The sequence below is a fragment of the Cyprinodon tularosa genome, unplaced genomic scaffold (assembly GCF_016077235.1).
Source record: "Cyprinodon tularosa strain WSP-4 unplaced genomic scaffold, ASM1607723v1 ctg1939, whole genome shotgun sequence".
NCBI lineage: Eukaryota > Metazoa > Chordata > Actinopteri > Cyprinodontiformes > Cyprinodontidae > Cyprinodon > Cyprinodon tularosa.
In genome coordinates, this window is record NW_024038698.1 from 1 (window position 1) to 16,635 (window position 16,635).

At 39.7% G+C, this 16,635-nt stretch overlaps 2 protein-coding genes across 2 annotated transcripts; both read right to left on the minus strand.

Moving 5' to 3' along the window:
* Positions 1 to 814: 814 nt before the first annotated feature.
* LOC119782448 (coiled-coil domain-containing protein 150-like) lies at positions 815 to 2,025 on the minus strand. Its single transcript, XM_038283419.1, has one exon. It carries the CDS (start codon positions 1,856 to 1,858, stop codon positions 815 to 817), a length of 1,044 nt encoding a protein of 347 aa, XP_038139347.1. The 5' UTR covers positions 1,859 to 2,025.
* Positions 2,026 to 11,499: 9,474 nt separating this feature from the next.
* Positions 11,500 to 12,090, minus strand: LOC119782449 (histone H2B-like). The gene has a single exon (XM_038283420.1). The coding sequence runs from the start codon at positions 12,087 to 12,089 to the stop codon at positions 11,715 to 11,717; it is 375 nt and encodes a 124-aa protein (XP_038139348.1). The 5' UTR covers position 12,090; the 3' UTR covers positions 11,500 to 11,714.
* Positions 12,091 to 16,635: the final 4,545 nt, after the last annotated feature.

Here is a 16,635-nt window from a genome sequence, read left to right on the forward strand (position 1 = left end):
TTTGGGACAGCTTTAGTCGGTGACAGGTGTTCCAAAACAGGAATCGGGGACTAGTTATTTTCTTGAACTATAGTGCTTAACACTGCTTACAAGGTAGTAAGGCTATTTACCCATAGCTGGGACAGTGATTGACGGATGCCAAGACACGTCCTCATGGTGGTGGGATTCGTCTCGTCTCGTCTCTGGGGCCCACTGTTGTTCCGAGATCCCCTGCAGTTTGGCCTGGGACAGTAAAGTACCCAGTTGACGTGTGTGGCCACGTGGAGGCACTGCTTGGAGTTCTGTGGTGGAGAGGCTATGTACCGGCAGGAGGAGAATCGCACGCTGGCTCCTCTTTTCAGCCCAAATGTAGGGACATGCCAGCTGCAGTAGCTGAATGCAGAGAGCTGCAAGCACGAAGCAGGACCTCGACACTACTGCAGGAGACGCTTCACACTCACCTATGTGCATTCATTTGCACACAGACACACACTTAATTTTTTTTTTTTTTTATGTTTTTTTTTTGCTTTTTTATTTATTTTTTTTTACTTTTTTATTTTATGTGTATAATTTAATTTTTTTTTGCTTTTTTATTTATTTTTTTGCTTTTTTTATTTTATGTGTATAATTTAATCTTTTTTTTTTGCTTTTTTATTTATTTTTTTGCTTTTTTATTTTATGTGTATAATTTAATCTTTTTTTTTTTTGCTTTTTTATTTATTTTTTTTGCTTTTTTTTTATTTTATGTGTATAATTTAATCTTTTTTTTTTTTTCCCAGCTTCCTTTTTCTGTTGGTTCAGGATCTGGACTGTCCCTCTGCTCTGGCAGGGTCTCCTAAGAGCGGGCTTCCTCTTCCAGAATATCTGCCTCTCTCAGCATCTCCTCCACAAACTCATCTAGCTCCATCTGGGTTACATCAGTAAGTGGAATTTCTTCTGACAGGTCGTCAAGATCCATGGACGCAGGGTCTGAAGTGGTTTTCGCAGGGATGGAGTCTTTTTGGGATCTTGCTTCTTGGCGCCTGGCCATTTTTCGTTTTGGAGGACCAAGGTCATCTCTGTCTTCGAGCTCAGCTGTCAGATACTCCAACTTTCTTTTATAACTGCCCTCACACCGAGAGTCCAATTGTTGAAGGGAATTGACTTGCTGTTGGAGAGCGTCCTTCTCAGCTCTAAGGCTGTTCCTCATTTCTGTCTCTTTATCAAGCTGCTGCTCGAATGTGTCTTTATGCCGTTTTAGAGCAAAGACGTTGGTATCATACTTATTTTTCAGTTCCTGAACCTTCTCTAGTTCACCTTGCAGGTTTTTCACCATCTCTGTGGATTTTTGATGCAGGGATTCAAAGTTTTGAGCCCTTTTCTGATGGTTGTTCTTCTCAGCTCTGAGTTCATTAATGAGCTGCAGATCAGACTTTGCTCTTTTCTCCTTCTCCTGTTGACATTTTTCTGCTTTCTGCTTTAGTGCAGAAATGTCTGTTTCATATCTGGACTTTAGTTCTTGGTAAGCGACCTTCATTTGCTCCAACTCAGTCTTATATTTCGTTTCATTGTTAACCTTGGAGGCGGTGGTCGCAGGGCTGAGAGTTTCTGGGTCATTAGAGCTTTGAATTTTCACCAGTTTTCTCTTGGTTTCTTTGTCCTTGTTAATCAACATGTCTGTGAGAATTTTCTGTCTTTCTAACTCTAATTTTGTATTTTGGAGCTCTTCCTCCAGGGCGGCTACCTTTTGGGTCTCTTCAACCCATTTAGCTTTTTCGTTTTCCAAAAGACAGCTGAGCCTTTGGATTTCATGCTGGGAATTATTATCACGCTGCCTTTTCTTAATGCAGAGTCTCAAATCTTGTCCATCGTCAGATTCAAATTGCTGTTTTTTCTGCATTTCCAACTCAATTTTAGTTTTTTTGAGCTCTTCCTTCAGGGTGTTTACCTTTATGTTCTCCTCAATCCATTTATCTTTCACGAATTCGAGAAGAGAGCTGAGTTGTTGGTTATCTAGGTTTTCTTCCTGGGAATGATTATCAAGCTGCTTGTTGTTAATGCGGCGTCTCAAATCTTGTCCATTGTCACATTCATGTGGCTGTTTTTTCTGTATTTCCAACTCAAATCTAGTTTTTTTGAGAAATGAGCTGGGTTGGTTATCTAGGTTTTCTTCCTGGGAATGATTATCAAGCTGCTTGTTGTTAATGCGGCGTCTTAAATCTTGTCCATTGTCACATTCATCTGGCTGTTTTTTCTGCATTTCCAACTCAAATCTAGTTTTTTTGAAAAATGAGCTGAGTTGTTGGTTATCTAGCTTTTCTTCCTGGGAATGATTATCAAGCTGCTTGTTGTTAATGTAGCGTCTCAAATCTTGTCCATTGTCACATTCATGTGGCTGTTTTTTCTGTATTTCCAACTCAAATCTAGTTTTTTTGCGAAATGAGCTGGGTTGGTTATCTAGCTTTTCTTCCTGGGAATGATTTTCAAGCTGCTTGTTGTTAATGCGGCGTCTCAAATCTTGTCCATCGTCACATTCATGTGGCTGTTTTTTCTGCATTTCCAACTCAAATCTAGTTTTTTTGAGAAATGAGCTGGGTTGGTTATCTAGCTTTTCTTCCTGGGAATGATTTTCAAGCTGCTTGTTGTTAATGCAGCGTCTCAAATCTTGTCCAGTTTCCCGTCTATACGGCTGATGTCTCCTGCCACCGTTGGAGTAACGCTGCTTTTGATGCGGCATTTTAACTCAAAAAACGGTTGTTAAAGGTTGGGTTAATAACGAAAGGTTTTAATGTCGAACAGGAAAGCGCTTTGCATACGTCTGAACTGGTCAGTGGTGTAGCAAGCAATGAGAATTGGCAAAGAATTCTAAATGATGACATCACAGGGAGTGTTTTAGAATGTTGAAGTCATATTACCCACACAAGCCCCTCCCACTTATGCACACACACACACACACACACACACTCACACTCACACACACACACACACACACACACACGTATGTATGTACATATGTGTGTATATATATATATATATATTAGGGCTGGGCGATATACAAAAAAAGCTTATCGATAAAAAAAATGCATATTGATCGATATCGATAATTATTGAAAAGATTTGAAACCATATTTTATGTGCAGCTCTGCCTGGACTTTTTATAATATTGCTAAATGATTTAATTTTAATAAAAAACACAAACACAGACTTCGAATTAAATCTTTATTTAACCAACTTTTTTAACCATAACAGAATTGTTTTAAAGAAAAATAACTTAAGAGACCTGAGTTATGTTATTAAATACTGACAAAGAATAAACTAAAGTGACCAGAAAAGTGACCAAAATAAATATAACAAATAAATAAATGCCCCCCCTTCGCCGCCCCCGTTTCCTGCTTTAACCTGAGTTATTACTTTGAAGTTGCTGGCCCCTCAGCATTTTTATCTCATTTGTTAGAACTACGTGTGAAACTGCCCAGAACTGAAAATATATATATATTTCCCGAAGATTCCTCGGAGGAGAGCCGCGTCGGGGCCTACACAGCTCGTACTCCTGCGGCTGTGAGCGGCTGAGATGATAAAAAAAAAAAAAAGTTGGTTGTGTTATCAGACTTGGTTTTCACTGTTTCCCTACACATTTTCCAGATGACTTTGGTTTGTTTTTGGTCCGACTTGCCATGACCGAAATACTGCCAGACTGCCGAACTACAAAAACCTTTCTTTGGAACAATTTCCTCCGCCTCTCCTTGCTGCGTCTTCATGTGCTCTGTGTTGTGGTTTGAGAGGGCGGCGCTTGGTGACGGCGTGCCTGGGTCCGCGATTGTGATTGGTTGGGAGGAAGCAGTGACTAGCATAAACCTACATGCTAGGCTACAATGAGAAGGAAGGAAAACTGCGTTTCTTTTTTATCGAACTTTTATCGACCCTCTTTTTTTCTATTGCGCCACACGTCTATAGATCGATATATATCGTTATTGAATTATCGCCCAGCCCTAATATATATATATATATATATATATATATATATATATATATATATATATATATATATATATATATATATATATATATATGTGTGTGTCTGTATGTATAAAACCATATTACAGCTTAAGATGGATTTTGTGTTTGAGAACTAAAGTCTTGAAGAATTTGGGATGTGATCAAATTAGCTTTCCACTAATTTAGAGCGATTTCAATGTTTTCAAACCAATTCACAATGCAAATCCATGACGTGGATAAAACATTATTTGACCAAATAATGTTCTATTCAATGATTTGCTTAATCAGGAAACAGTAACCTGTAGTTAAATGATTGTTTTTATCCTATTCGAAATAGCTAGCAGCGAACAGACATGAGGATTCCATTAAATAACTTATGGTCATTATTTGGTTATTGAAATATAATGAGCATATGAGAAAAAACGTGAGCGCTAAATTCTGAAAATCTGTGAAATGTGCTGCAAAAAGGTCTGATTTTCAGCAGTTTGGCTCTGAATTGTCAAGCATCATGACTTATCCTTGGGTATTCTGGTGATCTGGGCCTTTTGGGCCTAACGCCACGGTGTTGTCCTCTTCCAATGTGAACCCCCCAGCAGCTTGACGGAAAGAGAAAGAAATCCTCTCTGCTGTGGTTTTTTACTGTTCTCAGCTCTGTGGGGGACCGAGGCACCGAGCCATTGGGAGGGGTCCTGTGGAGCCAGTTGGCTGAGAGGAGGAAACATGGATATTGGAGGAAACATGGATATTGGTTCTCACTGTCATAAATTATTATCATGGTTTATGTCCCAACACCACAATCCTTTGCATGACAGGATGTACAGATACAGTCCACCTCAGTTTAAAGAAAATCTAATAAATTAATTAAGATTTAAATGGGTTAAAAGAATTAATGCATTTCTTATACTTACTAAAGTCCAGAGTAGGAACTTTGCAATTCAATTGCAATTCAGTTCAGTTTATTTCTATAGCACCAATTCACAACACAAGTCATCTCAAGGCACTTTACAGTTCACCAGATCATCCAGTCAAATTGATACAAAGTTTTCTAAGGAAAACCAGTTGATTCCATCGACTCATTGACTCAAATGCAATCGCTCACACTAAGCATGCTTGTAGCGACAGTGGAGAGGAAAAACTCCCTTTTAAAAGGAAGAAACCTCCAGCAGAACCAGGCTCAGTGTGACCGGCCATCTGCTGAGGCCGACTGGGGTTCAAGGAGACCAAAGCAGAGATACAAAAAGCAGCTGTAAATCAGAATCTGAAATACTTTAATAATCCCAGAGGGAAATTACTTTTGTTACATGCTCCAGAAACAGTTTTATATGGCCCCATCCAGGAAACACACAGCCAGACAGATGAGCTCCGAGCCAGCTCCCACGTCAGAGGATGAAGAGAGCACATCCAGTTAGTCACAGTCAGAGAAACAGGACTACACTGGAAAACAGGCCGATCTCCAGCATCTATAAACAAAGGTGTTGATGGCAGCAGCACAGCTGATGTTTCTCTCCAGGATGACGTCACAGCCAAACAGGAACAGATCAGATGAAGCTACTATGAGAAAAAGCAGAGAGAGCAGAACGTTAGAGATTGAACTAACAGATTCTGCAGAGTGGGAGAATAGAGATAGAATGAAGCAGAATGATGAAAAAGGGGTCCCTATGTCCTCCAGCAGTCTAAGCCTATAGCAGCATAACTATAGAGATAGCTCAGGATATCCTGAGCCACTCTAATTATAAGCTTTATCAAAAAGGAAAGTTTTAAGCTTAGCCTTAGAAGTAGACAGGGTGTCTGCCTCACGGACTAAAACTGGTAGTTGGTTCCACAGGAGAGGAGCCTGATAACTAAAAGATCTGCCTCACATTCTACAGTACTTTTAGAAATTCTAGGAACCACTAGTAAACCTGCAGATTGAGAGCGAAGTCCTCTGTTAGGAACATAAGGAACAATCAGATCTCTGATATAAGATGGAGCTTGGCCATTTAAGGCTTTATATGTGAGAAGGAGGATTTTAAATTCTATTCTTGATTTAACAGGAAGCCAATGAAGAGAAGCCAGGATAGGCGAGATATGATCTCTCTTTTTAATTTTCATTAGAACTCTGGCTGCAGCATTTTGGATCAGCTGAAGGCTTTTAACTACAGTTTGTGGACTTCCTGATAGTAAAGAATTACAATAGTCCAGCCTTGAAGTAACAAATGCATGGACTAGTTTCTCTGCATCACCCCTGGACAGGAGATTTCTCATTTTAGCAATATTCCTTATATGAAAAAAGGAAATTCTAGAAACCTCTTTGATATGGGATTTAAATGACAGGTCCTGATCGAAAATAACACCAAGATTTTTTTACTTTATTATCTGAAATCAGTTTAATCCCATCCAAATGAAGTGACTGGCTAATCAGCTTCTTTTTCAGAGACTCTGGTCCAAAGACTATAACTTCTGTTTTGTCTGCATTCAGAAGGAGAAAGTTAAGAGTCATCCAGGTTTTTTATGTCTTCAAGACATGCCTGTAATCTATGTAATGGGTTAGCTTCATCTGGATTTATAGACAGATATATTGGTTGAACCGTAAAGTGCCTTGAGATGACATGTGTTGTGAATTTGGCGCTATATAAATGAACTGAATTGGATTGAATTGAATATAGCTGGGTATCATCAGCATAACAGTGAAAATTAATCCCATGCTGTCTAATGGGGGTATAAATAATTATCGATTTGTATCGATGCATCGATCCAACAGCCGATGATCCGATGCATTGACACGTCCGCAAGAGTATCGGTTTATGTTTTTTTTTTTTTTTTTTCATCCGGTCTATTTTTATCCATTTGCTCCTGGACGTAATTCTCCCTCCCGTGCTGCGGTGGCTCTAAACCTATTTTGCCCTCCTACCTCGCTTCCTGGTTATACTCTTACAGCAGTTTGTTGCAGTGAGCTTGTCATAGACATTTTTGATTTATGCCCAATATGGTGGTCTGTGCTACACGCTGTGGGTCTAGATACGGCGGAGGCGGACAGGAAGTGGGGGCGAGTTTAGTCCGACAACAGAGGGACACGAGGGCCTAGAAGAGCGGAGATCCAGGTGGAAAAAGGGTCCCAGCGTTCTCGCGCACCTCGCTGTTCTAGCTTGTCCAACTTCACGAGTTGTTTTCCGCAATTTTGGTCATAAAAACGAAACAAGCCGGCCTCCTGTCTGCGGCGCTGTCTGCCGTCAGCTACAATTTGGTGGAGGTGCAGCAAAGCGTCTGTGGAGGGGGCGGGGACGTCTGGAGCTGAGGTATTGCGTTGTACTCATTGCACTGATTTTGTGCAGTATTTTTTGATGAAAAGCCTTTAAGAATCTATAACGCAGGGGTATTATTATTTTTCAGTGAACGAGGTTTTAATTGGAATAGGTGGATTGCAACTTTTCTACTTCTGTTATTTGCTGTTGTTTCTAAAATAAAATGCATAACGATATTACAGCTTTCATTGATTTATTTAAAATTTAAAACATTGTCTTGCCTGTAAGGTAAAAAAAAATTTAAAAAATGAACCAATTAATGGAATCGAATCGTATCGTGATGTATTCTTGAGTGTTGAAAATAATCGAATCATTGGGTCAGGAAATCGATACTGAATCGAATCGCCATGATGGGTGTGATTTACACCCCTACTGTCCAATAACTCTACCGATTGGGAGTATATATATATATAGTAAAAAGAATTGGTCCTAGCACTTATCCCTGTGGTTCTCCACAGGTAACCTTTGAGCATGTTGAAGATCTATCATTAACGTGAACAAACTGAAATCGATCAGATAGATAAGATTTAAACCAGTCTAGTGCTGTTCCTTTAATTCCAACAAAATATTCAAGTCTTTCTAAAATAATATTATGGTCAACTGTATCAAATGCAGCACTGAGATCCAACAGGACGAGCACAGATACAAGTCCATTATCTGAGGCCATGAGAATATCATTAGTGACTTTCACCAGAGCTGTTTCAGTGCTATGATGAGCTCTAAAGCCAGACTGAAACTCTTCAAAAAGTTCATTATGGTGGAAGTGATCGCACACGTGTTTGGCAACTACTTTCTCAAGAATTTTAGATAAGAAAGGAAAATTGGATATAGGTCTATAATTAACCAAGTCATCTGGGTCAAGAGACGGTTTCTTAAGCAGAGGTTTAATTACAGCAACCTTAAAAGCTTTAGGTACATATCCCTGTAACAGAGATAGATTAATCACATCTAAAATGGAGGAGGAGATCAAAGGGAATACCTCCTTAAATAACCTGGTTGGAACTGGATCTAACATACAAGTTGAAGGCTTAGATGAAGACAATAATTTTGCTAATTCAGAAAGTTCAACTGGATCAAAACAGTCTAAACCCGGTTCAGATTCCATGACTACCTCAGATACAATTGCGCATAGAGGAGTGCTTATGATCTTATTTTTAATAAGATCAATCTTATTTACAGTATTTGAGCAATGTTTGCCTAAATTAAAGGAGGGGGACCATATATTTTAGCTTTCTAATAGTGTGTATGAAAGCTTTCCAGTAGTGTGTTTGAGAGCTTTCTAGTAGTGTATATGAGAGCGTTCTAGTAGCGTGTATGAGAGCGTTCTAGTAGTGTATATGAGAGCGTTCTAATAGTGTATATGAGAGCATTATAGTAGTGTATATGAGAGCTTTCTAATAGTGTATATGAGAGCTTTATAGTAGTGTATATGAGAGTGTTCTAATAGTGTATATGAGAGCATTCTAGTAGTGTATATGAGAGCTTTCTTATAGTGTATATGAGAGCTTTCTAATAGTGTATATGAGAGCTTTCTAGTAGTGTATATGAGAGTGTTCTAATAGTGTATATGAGAGCATTCTAGTAGTGTATATGAGAGCTTTCTAATAGTGTATATGAGAGCTTTCTAGTAGTGTATATGAGAGCGTTCTAATAGTGTATATGAGAGCTTTCTAATAGTGTATATGAGAGCTTTCTAGTAGTGTATATGAGAGTGTTCTAATAGTGTATATGAGAGCATTCTAGTAGTGTATATGAGAGCTTTCTAATAGTGTATATGAGAGCGTTCTAATAGTGTTTATGAGAGCTTTCTAGTAGTGTATATGAGAGCTTTCTAATAGTGTATATGAGAGCGTTCTAATAGTGTATATGAGAGCTTTCTAGTAGTGTATATGAGAGTGTTCTAATAGTGTATATGAGAGCTTTCTAATAGTGTATATGAGAGCTTTCTAGTAGTGTATATGAGAGCGTTCTAATAGTGTATATGAGAGCATTCTAGTAGTGTATATGAGAGCTTTCTAATAGTGTATATGAGAGCTTTCTAGTAGTGTATATGAGAGTGTTCTAATAGTGTATATGAGAGCATTCTAGTAGTGTATATGAGAGCTTTCTAATAGTGTATATGAGAGCGTTCTAATACTGTATATGAGAGCGTTCTAATAGTGTATATGAGAGCATTCTAGTAGTGTATATGAGAGCGTTCTAGTAGTGTATATGAGAGCATTCTAGTAGTGTATATGAGAGCTTTCTAATAGTGTATATGAGAGCGTTCTAATAGTGTATATGAGAGCGTTCTAATAGTGTATATGAGAGCGTTCTAGTAGTGTATATGAGAGCTTTTTAATAGTGTATATGAAAGCTTTCTAGTAGTGTGTATGAAAGGTAAAGCTTTTCACCAGTTTATATGAACAGTTCTCACTACTTTGTATGAGAGCTTTTGAGTAGATTATATAAGAGGTAAATGTTTTCACTAGTTTATGTGAGAGCTTTTTACTAGTGTTTGTGTGAGGTTTTCAGTATATTATATGGAAGAGTGTAATTTAATATGTGTATATGCAAGTTAATTCTGATTTATGTCCCTGGGGGCACCTCATAGAGAGCAGTCTTTATTTTCAACCAATCTTGAAAAGATTGTGTTGTTAATGCACAGGCTAAGGTTGGGAAAGATCGCTAGATGCGCTCCAGCACTACCATCCACGTTTACTTCCGTAAACACAGAGCACGCTCGCTTGTGACGTCATTGCGTCCTCTACTGCGCATGGGGGACACCTATATTGTATTGCTGCAGTTCAAACTGCTGATCATATACAAGAAGCATATATTTGGAAATGTGAAAGATAGCGATGGGTCCAGGTCATAGAAAACACTGTATTGGTGTGCATGTGGTTTCAAGAAATTAATGTGAACGATCCATTGTTTCTAACTGACTGACTCACTAACATGATGCATCTGCTAAGAAAATGTCTTCTTTTGAGGATAAGCATTTTGGAGCAGCCTAAAAGGAATAGGAACCTCTCAGCCGTTGCGTTTTTATTTTCTCATTGTGTCATACTTTTCCTCTATGTTATCAGTCAACTTATTTACTGAACTTACTGAATTAAAGTTTATTTCAAACTGATTCTTATGCTACGTTCAGACCGGACGCTGCAAAAGCAGCAAAATCGCGTCTGCTGCTTCATTTTTGCTGCTTGTACCAGTTAGTTCTGACGCGCGGCTGAAGCAGCTTTGCTGCTCTGGCTGCGCGGTGCAAAAGTGTGTCTGACGCGCATTACTCTATCCTTTCTCTGCCTTGCAGCTATATTTGCTGTGATCAGTGGGAATAAAGTAGTTTTAATATGTTTTTAAGTGAGAAAATACACCTGAAAACTTCATCAGTGCCGTCAGTTCATCCAGATTACAATCCTGCCTCCCAATGTTATCTCTGTCGGAGCCGCTCAGACCCCCACATACCGGCGGTGCGCAGACAGAAGGAATCCATTCATCAGCAGCCTCTGGCCGGGTCGCCTCCTCGCGGTTTACCGCGGCGGCTGGTAGGTGTTTTTCATCTAAATAATCCGATCTGCAGGCACCAGAATAATAAAAGCGAACATATTCTGCCGGCAGATGTATATATTTTAAGTTAATTATGCGTTAATAAACTGTTTCAGAGGAGTGATCACAGCGCTCTGTGTCATCAGCGCTGTGTCTCTCTCCCAGCCAGCTCCCAGATCAGCTTCTCTGGTTGGTTGACGCGGCGCGTCGAGCAGCAAAAATTCAATTTTTCCATCTCGAGCAGCAACGCGTTTGCGACGCGCTGCTTCAGCTGCTCAGACGTGCTGCGCCTGCTGCTCAAAATGCGCCGCGGGACATTTTGCTGCGCCTTGACGCGCGTCAACCATTGACTTTGCATGTAAACTCGCTGCTTCTGTCGCGCCAGCTGCGCCCGGTGTGAACGCAGCATTAGTTTAACTACTGTTTTAACTGTACCTATTGCTTTAAAATTATTATTTAAAAACCTAGTCCACAGGCATCATCATTCACATTTTCCCCTAATTTTTCACATTATGGTATCTTTATATCATTCATTGACTTCATCTAAGAATATCAAAGATATTTTCAAATAAAACATAGGTATTAAATGATACAATACAACCTACAATATTAAATGATACAATACAATCATATCATTGTACCAGCCACAGATGTAACTTTCGAAAGACTGGTGGTGACAGTCCCCACCTATAATTTTCAAATCAAATCAATTCAATTTAGTCTGTCAAAACTTCCTGTAGTGTCTTTAGATGTCCAGCAGGTATCAGTATTCTGTGAGACAGTATCAATGGAGTATCAAAACAATTTTACTCCTGTTGCTCATGGTAGCATCCTACCATGAGCATAGCTTACAACTGAAATAAAAATTTAGTTTAGGTGATCATAGCTCTTTAGATGAGGTGTGTGGCTCTGAAAAGAGCCGTTGGGTTTGCGGTGATGGAGCAGAGGGCTTTACTTGGAGCTGGTGTACTTGGTGACAGCCTTGGTGCCCTCAGACACAGCGTGCTTGGCCAGCTCACCGGGCAGCAGGAGGCGCACAGCGGTCTGGATCTCCCTGGAGGTGATGGTGGAGCGCTTGTTGTAGTGAGCCAGGCGGGAGGCCTCGGAGGCGATGCGCTCAAAGATGTCGTTGACGAACGAGTTCATGATGCTCATGGCCTTGGAGGAGATGCCGGTGTCAGGATGGACCTGCTTCAGCACCTTGTACACGTAGATGGCGTAGCTCTCCTTCCTGCTCCTCTTCCTCTTCTTGCCTCCTTTAGCGGCGCTCTTGGTCACGGCTTTCTTGGAGCCCTTCTTAGGGGCGGACTTGGCGGGTTCAGGCATGTTGATCTACTCGAGTTGAAGCAACGAATGAGCTGCAGGGGAGGACAAGCTGTTCTTATACAGCAGCCATGGAGAAAGAGCTACAGCAGCACTTGGCTGTGATTGGATGAGCCGCTCAGTCTGGGTGGAGCTGAAGAACAAACCACGTGACTTTTTCAAACGTTGCGCTCAGTGGGAAAATAGAGGGAAAAGAAAGGCGGGAAACAACCAGGAAAAAATAATAACTGTGATGCTTTATGTAGATATTTTCTCACCAAAGTGAATATTCGAATTGTAAATGAAGAAAATGATAAAATCAGAAAAAGAATCAGTGATATAAAGGTTCATAAAATCAAATATTTTTCAGTCGGGGTGAAAACAATTTTTCACTTTAATGTTTTCCATCCTTCTGGTTAAGAGATGTTTTATTTTACTTGTTTGAGCTTCGGGAAGTTTATACTTTAAAGACCTAAACTATAATGTAAAGCGTCGAAAAAGATTATTTTACATCTTTTGTCTAAACGCTGGGAATTTAAAAGTAAATATGTTCATTGAAATAAAAGGAAAGAACATTTCTGGTGAAAAATTTTTATCTTTTTGGGGAGCCTTTAATAAAGGGGACTTCAATCTGGTTTTCAATGGATATAACAAATTGATTAAAGGGATCAAATCCTGCCTTTTTAAATTTGCCATCTCCTTTACATTACTTGAAGTTAACGAGATCTAATCGGGGAAAAAAAAAAGGGGTAATCAGATTTTTCATTTCAGATGAAAACAGTTAAAACCCGTCTTGCTGAAAAAATTTTTAATGTTTTTGGCCCCTTTAATATAAACTTCAATCTTTTTTAAAAAATATAAATTGTTTAAAATGGAGTCAAATTTTTTTTTTTCCTCCGTAAAGAAAAATGTTTCCCTTAATTGGTGAAACGTAATGCCATTTTGGGAAAAATGATTTAATTTTAAGTGATAAAAATTTTCAGTTTTAATTAGATTCCACCCATTCCATATTTTAATGCTTAAACCCCAGCTTTAGAAGTATGTTATATACCTTAAAAAAACGGGGCATGCAACAGACTTAATTCTTGATTCATACACAAGGGGAAAACCATGATAAATAAAAATTCCATCCTCCATCAAAAAAACACACGAGTGTTGATTTTTCTATTATTAAAATCGTTGTATAGGGTTTCCTAAAAATAAAGCAAAATTAAAGAGGGAATCGTGTTCTTAACCCTGCAGTTGGGCGGCCCTGAAAAGGACCTTTGTTTAGTTTAGAGAAGCGGTCATTTTTTAACCTCCAAACCCTACAGGGTGCGGCCCTGCCTTTTCAGAGGTACCCCCACATCCATGGGGGTCACAGTTTCCTCTTAGGTGCCGGTGTAGGTGACGGCGCCCCGGATACGTTTCCGGGGAAGACCTTCAACACACCGGGGGTCCCTGTAGATGGCCGGAGATGCGCTTGCCCCACCGCGGCGAGCCAGACGGGGGATAGCGGGCTTAGTGATTCCCTGGATGTTATCACGGAGAACTTTACGGTGACGTTTACGCCTCCTTTACCAGCCCCTTTACCTCCCTTTCCTCTGCCTCATTTGTCTTCCTCTGCAGAACAAAGAAAAAGGGTCCACTGCTGCTGTTGGCCTTAGTCTATGAACGCGGACGTAAAGGGAGCCGTAAAAAGCTGTAGGGAAGCTTTTAAAAAAAAGTCTGTATTTTTTATATTAATCCTTTTATTGTAAATTTTTCCCATTAAAGGCAGTGTAATCGATATGTGGCATGTTAATTTCATATATCAATTAAAAAAAATCCAGTTTTTAAAAAACATTTGAATCCTTTTAAAATGGTATGTAAAGTGGAAGTGTAATTCGGAAACTGAATGTTTTTTGGAAGGTTGTTATTAACTTTCCATTAAAGATAAATTTTTTTGGGTTCTTTTATTTGTTTACCTAAGGGGGTAACTTTGCGATAAAGATGAGGGGAGGCTCTAAGGGTGGGGGCTGATGGGTCTGCAGTTACTTAACCCGAACGTTTTCAATAGGGGTTTTTATTTCCCAAAATTAGCTCAAACATGTATTTATTGAATACTTTACTATTGATGTAAACAAGAGTACCCAAAAAAATTTTTTTTTTTTTTTTACAGTTTCAGACAGATGCCGCCTTTATGCATTATTTACAAAGGGGGCCCAAAAAAATAATGTAAAAAAAATGAATAACACCAAAACCAATCCAACATCAATAATATTTATCCCTAGTTGGACACGTTCAGTTATATAAACTTGCAATTTTTTCTTGTAAATTTTGAGATATATTTTATGCATGGTGGATATCCCCGCAAACTTCTCATCTAACAATATGATGCCAAAGGGAAAAAAATTTAAGAGATCTGAAGCTCTGCAGTCTAAATCTCGTTCAATATATTAATTTAATTCTGTAACTCGTAATGGTCCAAACCCAGCTTTTTCAACTCAAACTGTAATTTTCTGCCCTTTTAGCTGAACTAACTTTTTCGGGGGCTTTTTTTAATTTTTTTAAACAACCATCTCCAACACTTTTCGGAGACTGCTCGAATTAGTTTAATCGGCTTGCCAAATGGTCCGACGGAACAACTGTATGTTAATACGCTTGCCCCCGGATGTCTCAAAACGACAGTTCCCTTTACACTTTTTTTTTTTGCATATCTCCTTTAAGCCCCCCGATTTACCCCTCTGCTATAAAAGTCATTTTTTTCTCTCAGATTAACCATAAGTATTGTGAAGGGAGATGAGTTTCAGCTCTTACAGCTTTGTGTGTGGCTCTTAAAAAGCCGTTGTGGGGCTGTGTCCAGCAGCAGCAGGGCTTGTGGGTTTACTTGCCTTAGCTGCCCCTTCTGGGCTTCTTGGGGACAGCACCGCCGGTGTTGGGCACACGCCGCCCTGAGCGATGGGGACCCCGCCCAGCATTTTTTAGCTCCTCTGTTGCGGACAGCCACTGCAGGTGACGGGGGAGTCGGCTTCTTGTTGTGCGGGGGAGCGTTTCCAGCCCGCTCCCGGGTCTCACGGTCGATACTCCAGCACAGCACCAGGGAACGGGGGGGGCCCGGGACCCACTCTCTCCCCCCTATTGCCTTTGCGCAGCACCTTAACCGGCCCCCCTGGGGAAAGGGGCCCGGCTCTGGAGAGCGGCCTTGGCCTTCTCTGGGTTTTCCCCCGGTCTTTCCCCGGGCCCCTCTTTTTTACAGATGCTTTCTAGACATAGTTTTCTAAAAAAACTCCAGCAGGAGCGCCTAGCTTTTTTAATCCTTGCAGAGAGCGCAGACTGTTGCTGTTTCTGCTGACAACCAATCAGGAAGCTTCCAGCAAGGCGGGCTTTTCAAAACAGCTTCCTCCAATCAAGCGGCATTCAGCGGGGAGCGCCATCTGGGGGGTTGAAACTCACAAACACCGAGCGTTCTTTTTTTTAAATTTTATAGACTGCTAAATGACGGCAGAGACATCAAAGTTTCTCTATATACACTACCCGTTCAAAAGTTTGGGGTCACATTGATATGTCCTTATTTTTGAAGGAAAAGCACTGTACTTAGCAATTTCACTGTATAGTAATATGCCAAGAACTAAAATATAAAGTGAGCAAACGCCTTTCACCAGCGTATCACTGCTGCCCCCCTCTGGTTTAGAGGGGGACTGCTTGTTCTAAGGGTAGTAAAGTATATTCCAATGAGTCTTTATAGAACACCCAATCAGAAAAATGTCCTTTATTATTTTCATTTGCAGTAACCTCCCACGCTCATCGCCATCTTAGCTTTGCAGTTCATGCTATAGTTGAAAGTTCAATCATGTACAGATGCTATTCTCTCACACTGACAGTTGATAGAATCTGTTCTACCTGAGCTGTTCTTGGCATCTCTCATAGAAACAAAACACTGACGATTGCACTATATATATTTAATGCTCTGAATTTCCATATCAATGCATTTTTTGCATCATGTTTTTTTTTCTCACACACTTTTTACATTTGATCACTGCTGCAATTTTAAGAAATGGAAATGTCATGAAAGCTGTATGTATTCACTCTGTGTGTACAAAATGACAATAAAAGTTGTCTAAGTCTGGTTTGAGCTTTAAATACATTTCCTTTTCTGGCATAAAGAATTTTCCAGTCAAACTGCCTTCAGTAAAGTTATCTCATGACAGAAAGTTTAATTTGTCAAAATCTGAAATAACAACAATGAACTGCAGCATCCACATAACAAACTGGGGTTTGTTCTGACATCTGTGCTTAAAATACTGCTGCAGCTCTACAGTGCATACTGTCAGAGATTAACAGGATATAGCGAGAACTATAATAATGGGGTTGCTGTGTCCAAAGCAAAAAAAAAAAAAAATGAACTCAGAAATGGCACCATTCTCAGTTCCCCCCACAGTTACAGTTATTTTAGCATCTTGATTTTTTTTTCTTGCGTTTTATTGACTGCGTATATAACATGTTTTCTGTTGCATATTATTTTTAATTACATAGAGTGGAAATGGCTTTTTAGATTTTTTAGAAAACAGATCCAAATAGGGTTACTTTGGTTTTGATCACAGTTGTTCAA

Bases quoted from the DNA above. Each gene is read 5' to 3' on its own strand.
- LOC119782448 (XM_038283419.1), bottom strand. From the start codon at position 1,858: ATGCAGAAAAAACAGCAATTTGAATCTGACGATGGACAAGATTTGAGA.
- LOC119782449 (XM_038283420.1), bottom strand. From the start codon at position 12,089: ATGCCTGAACCCGCCAAGTCCGCCCCTAAGAAGGGCTCCAAGAAAGCC.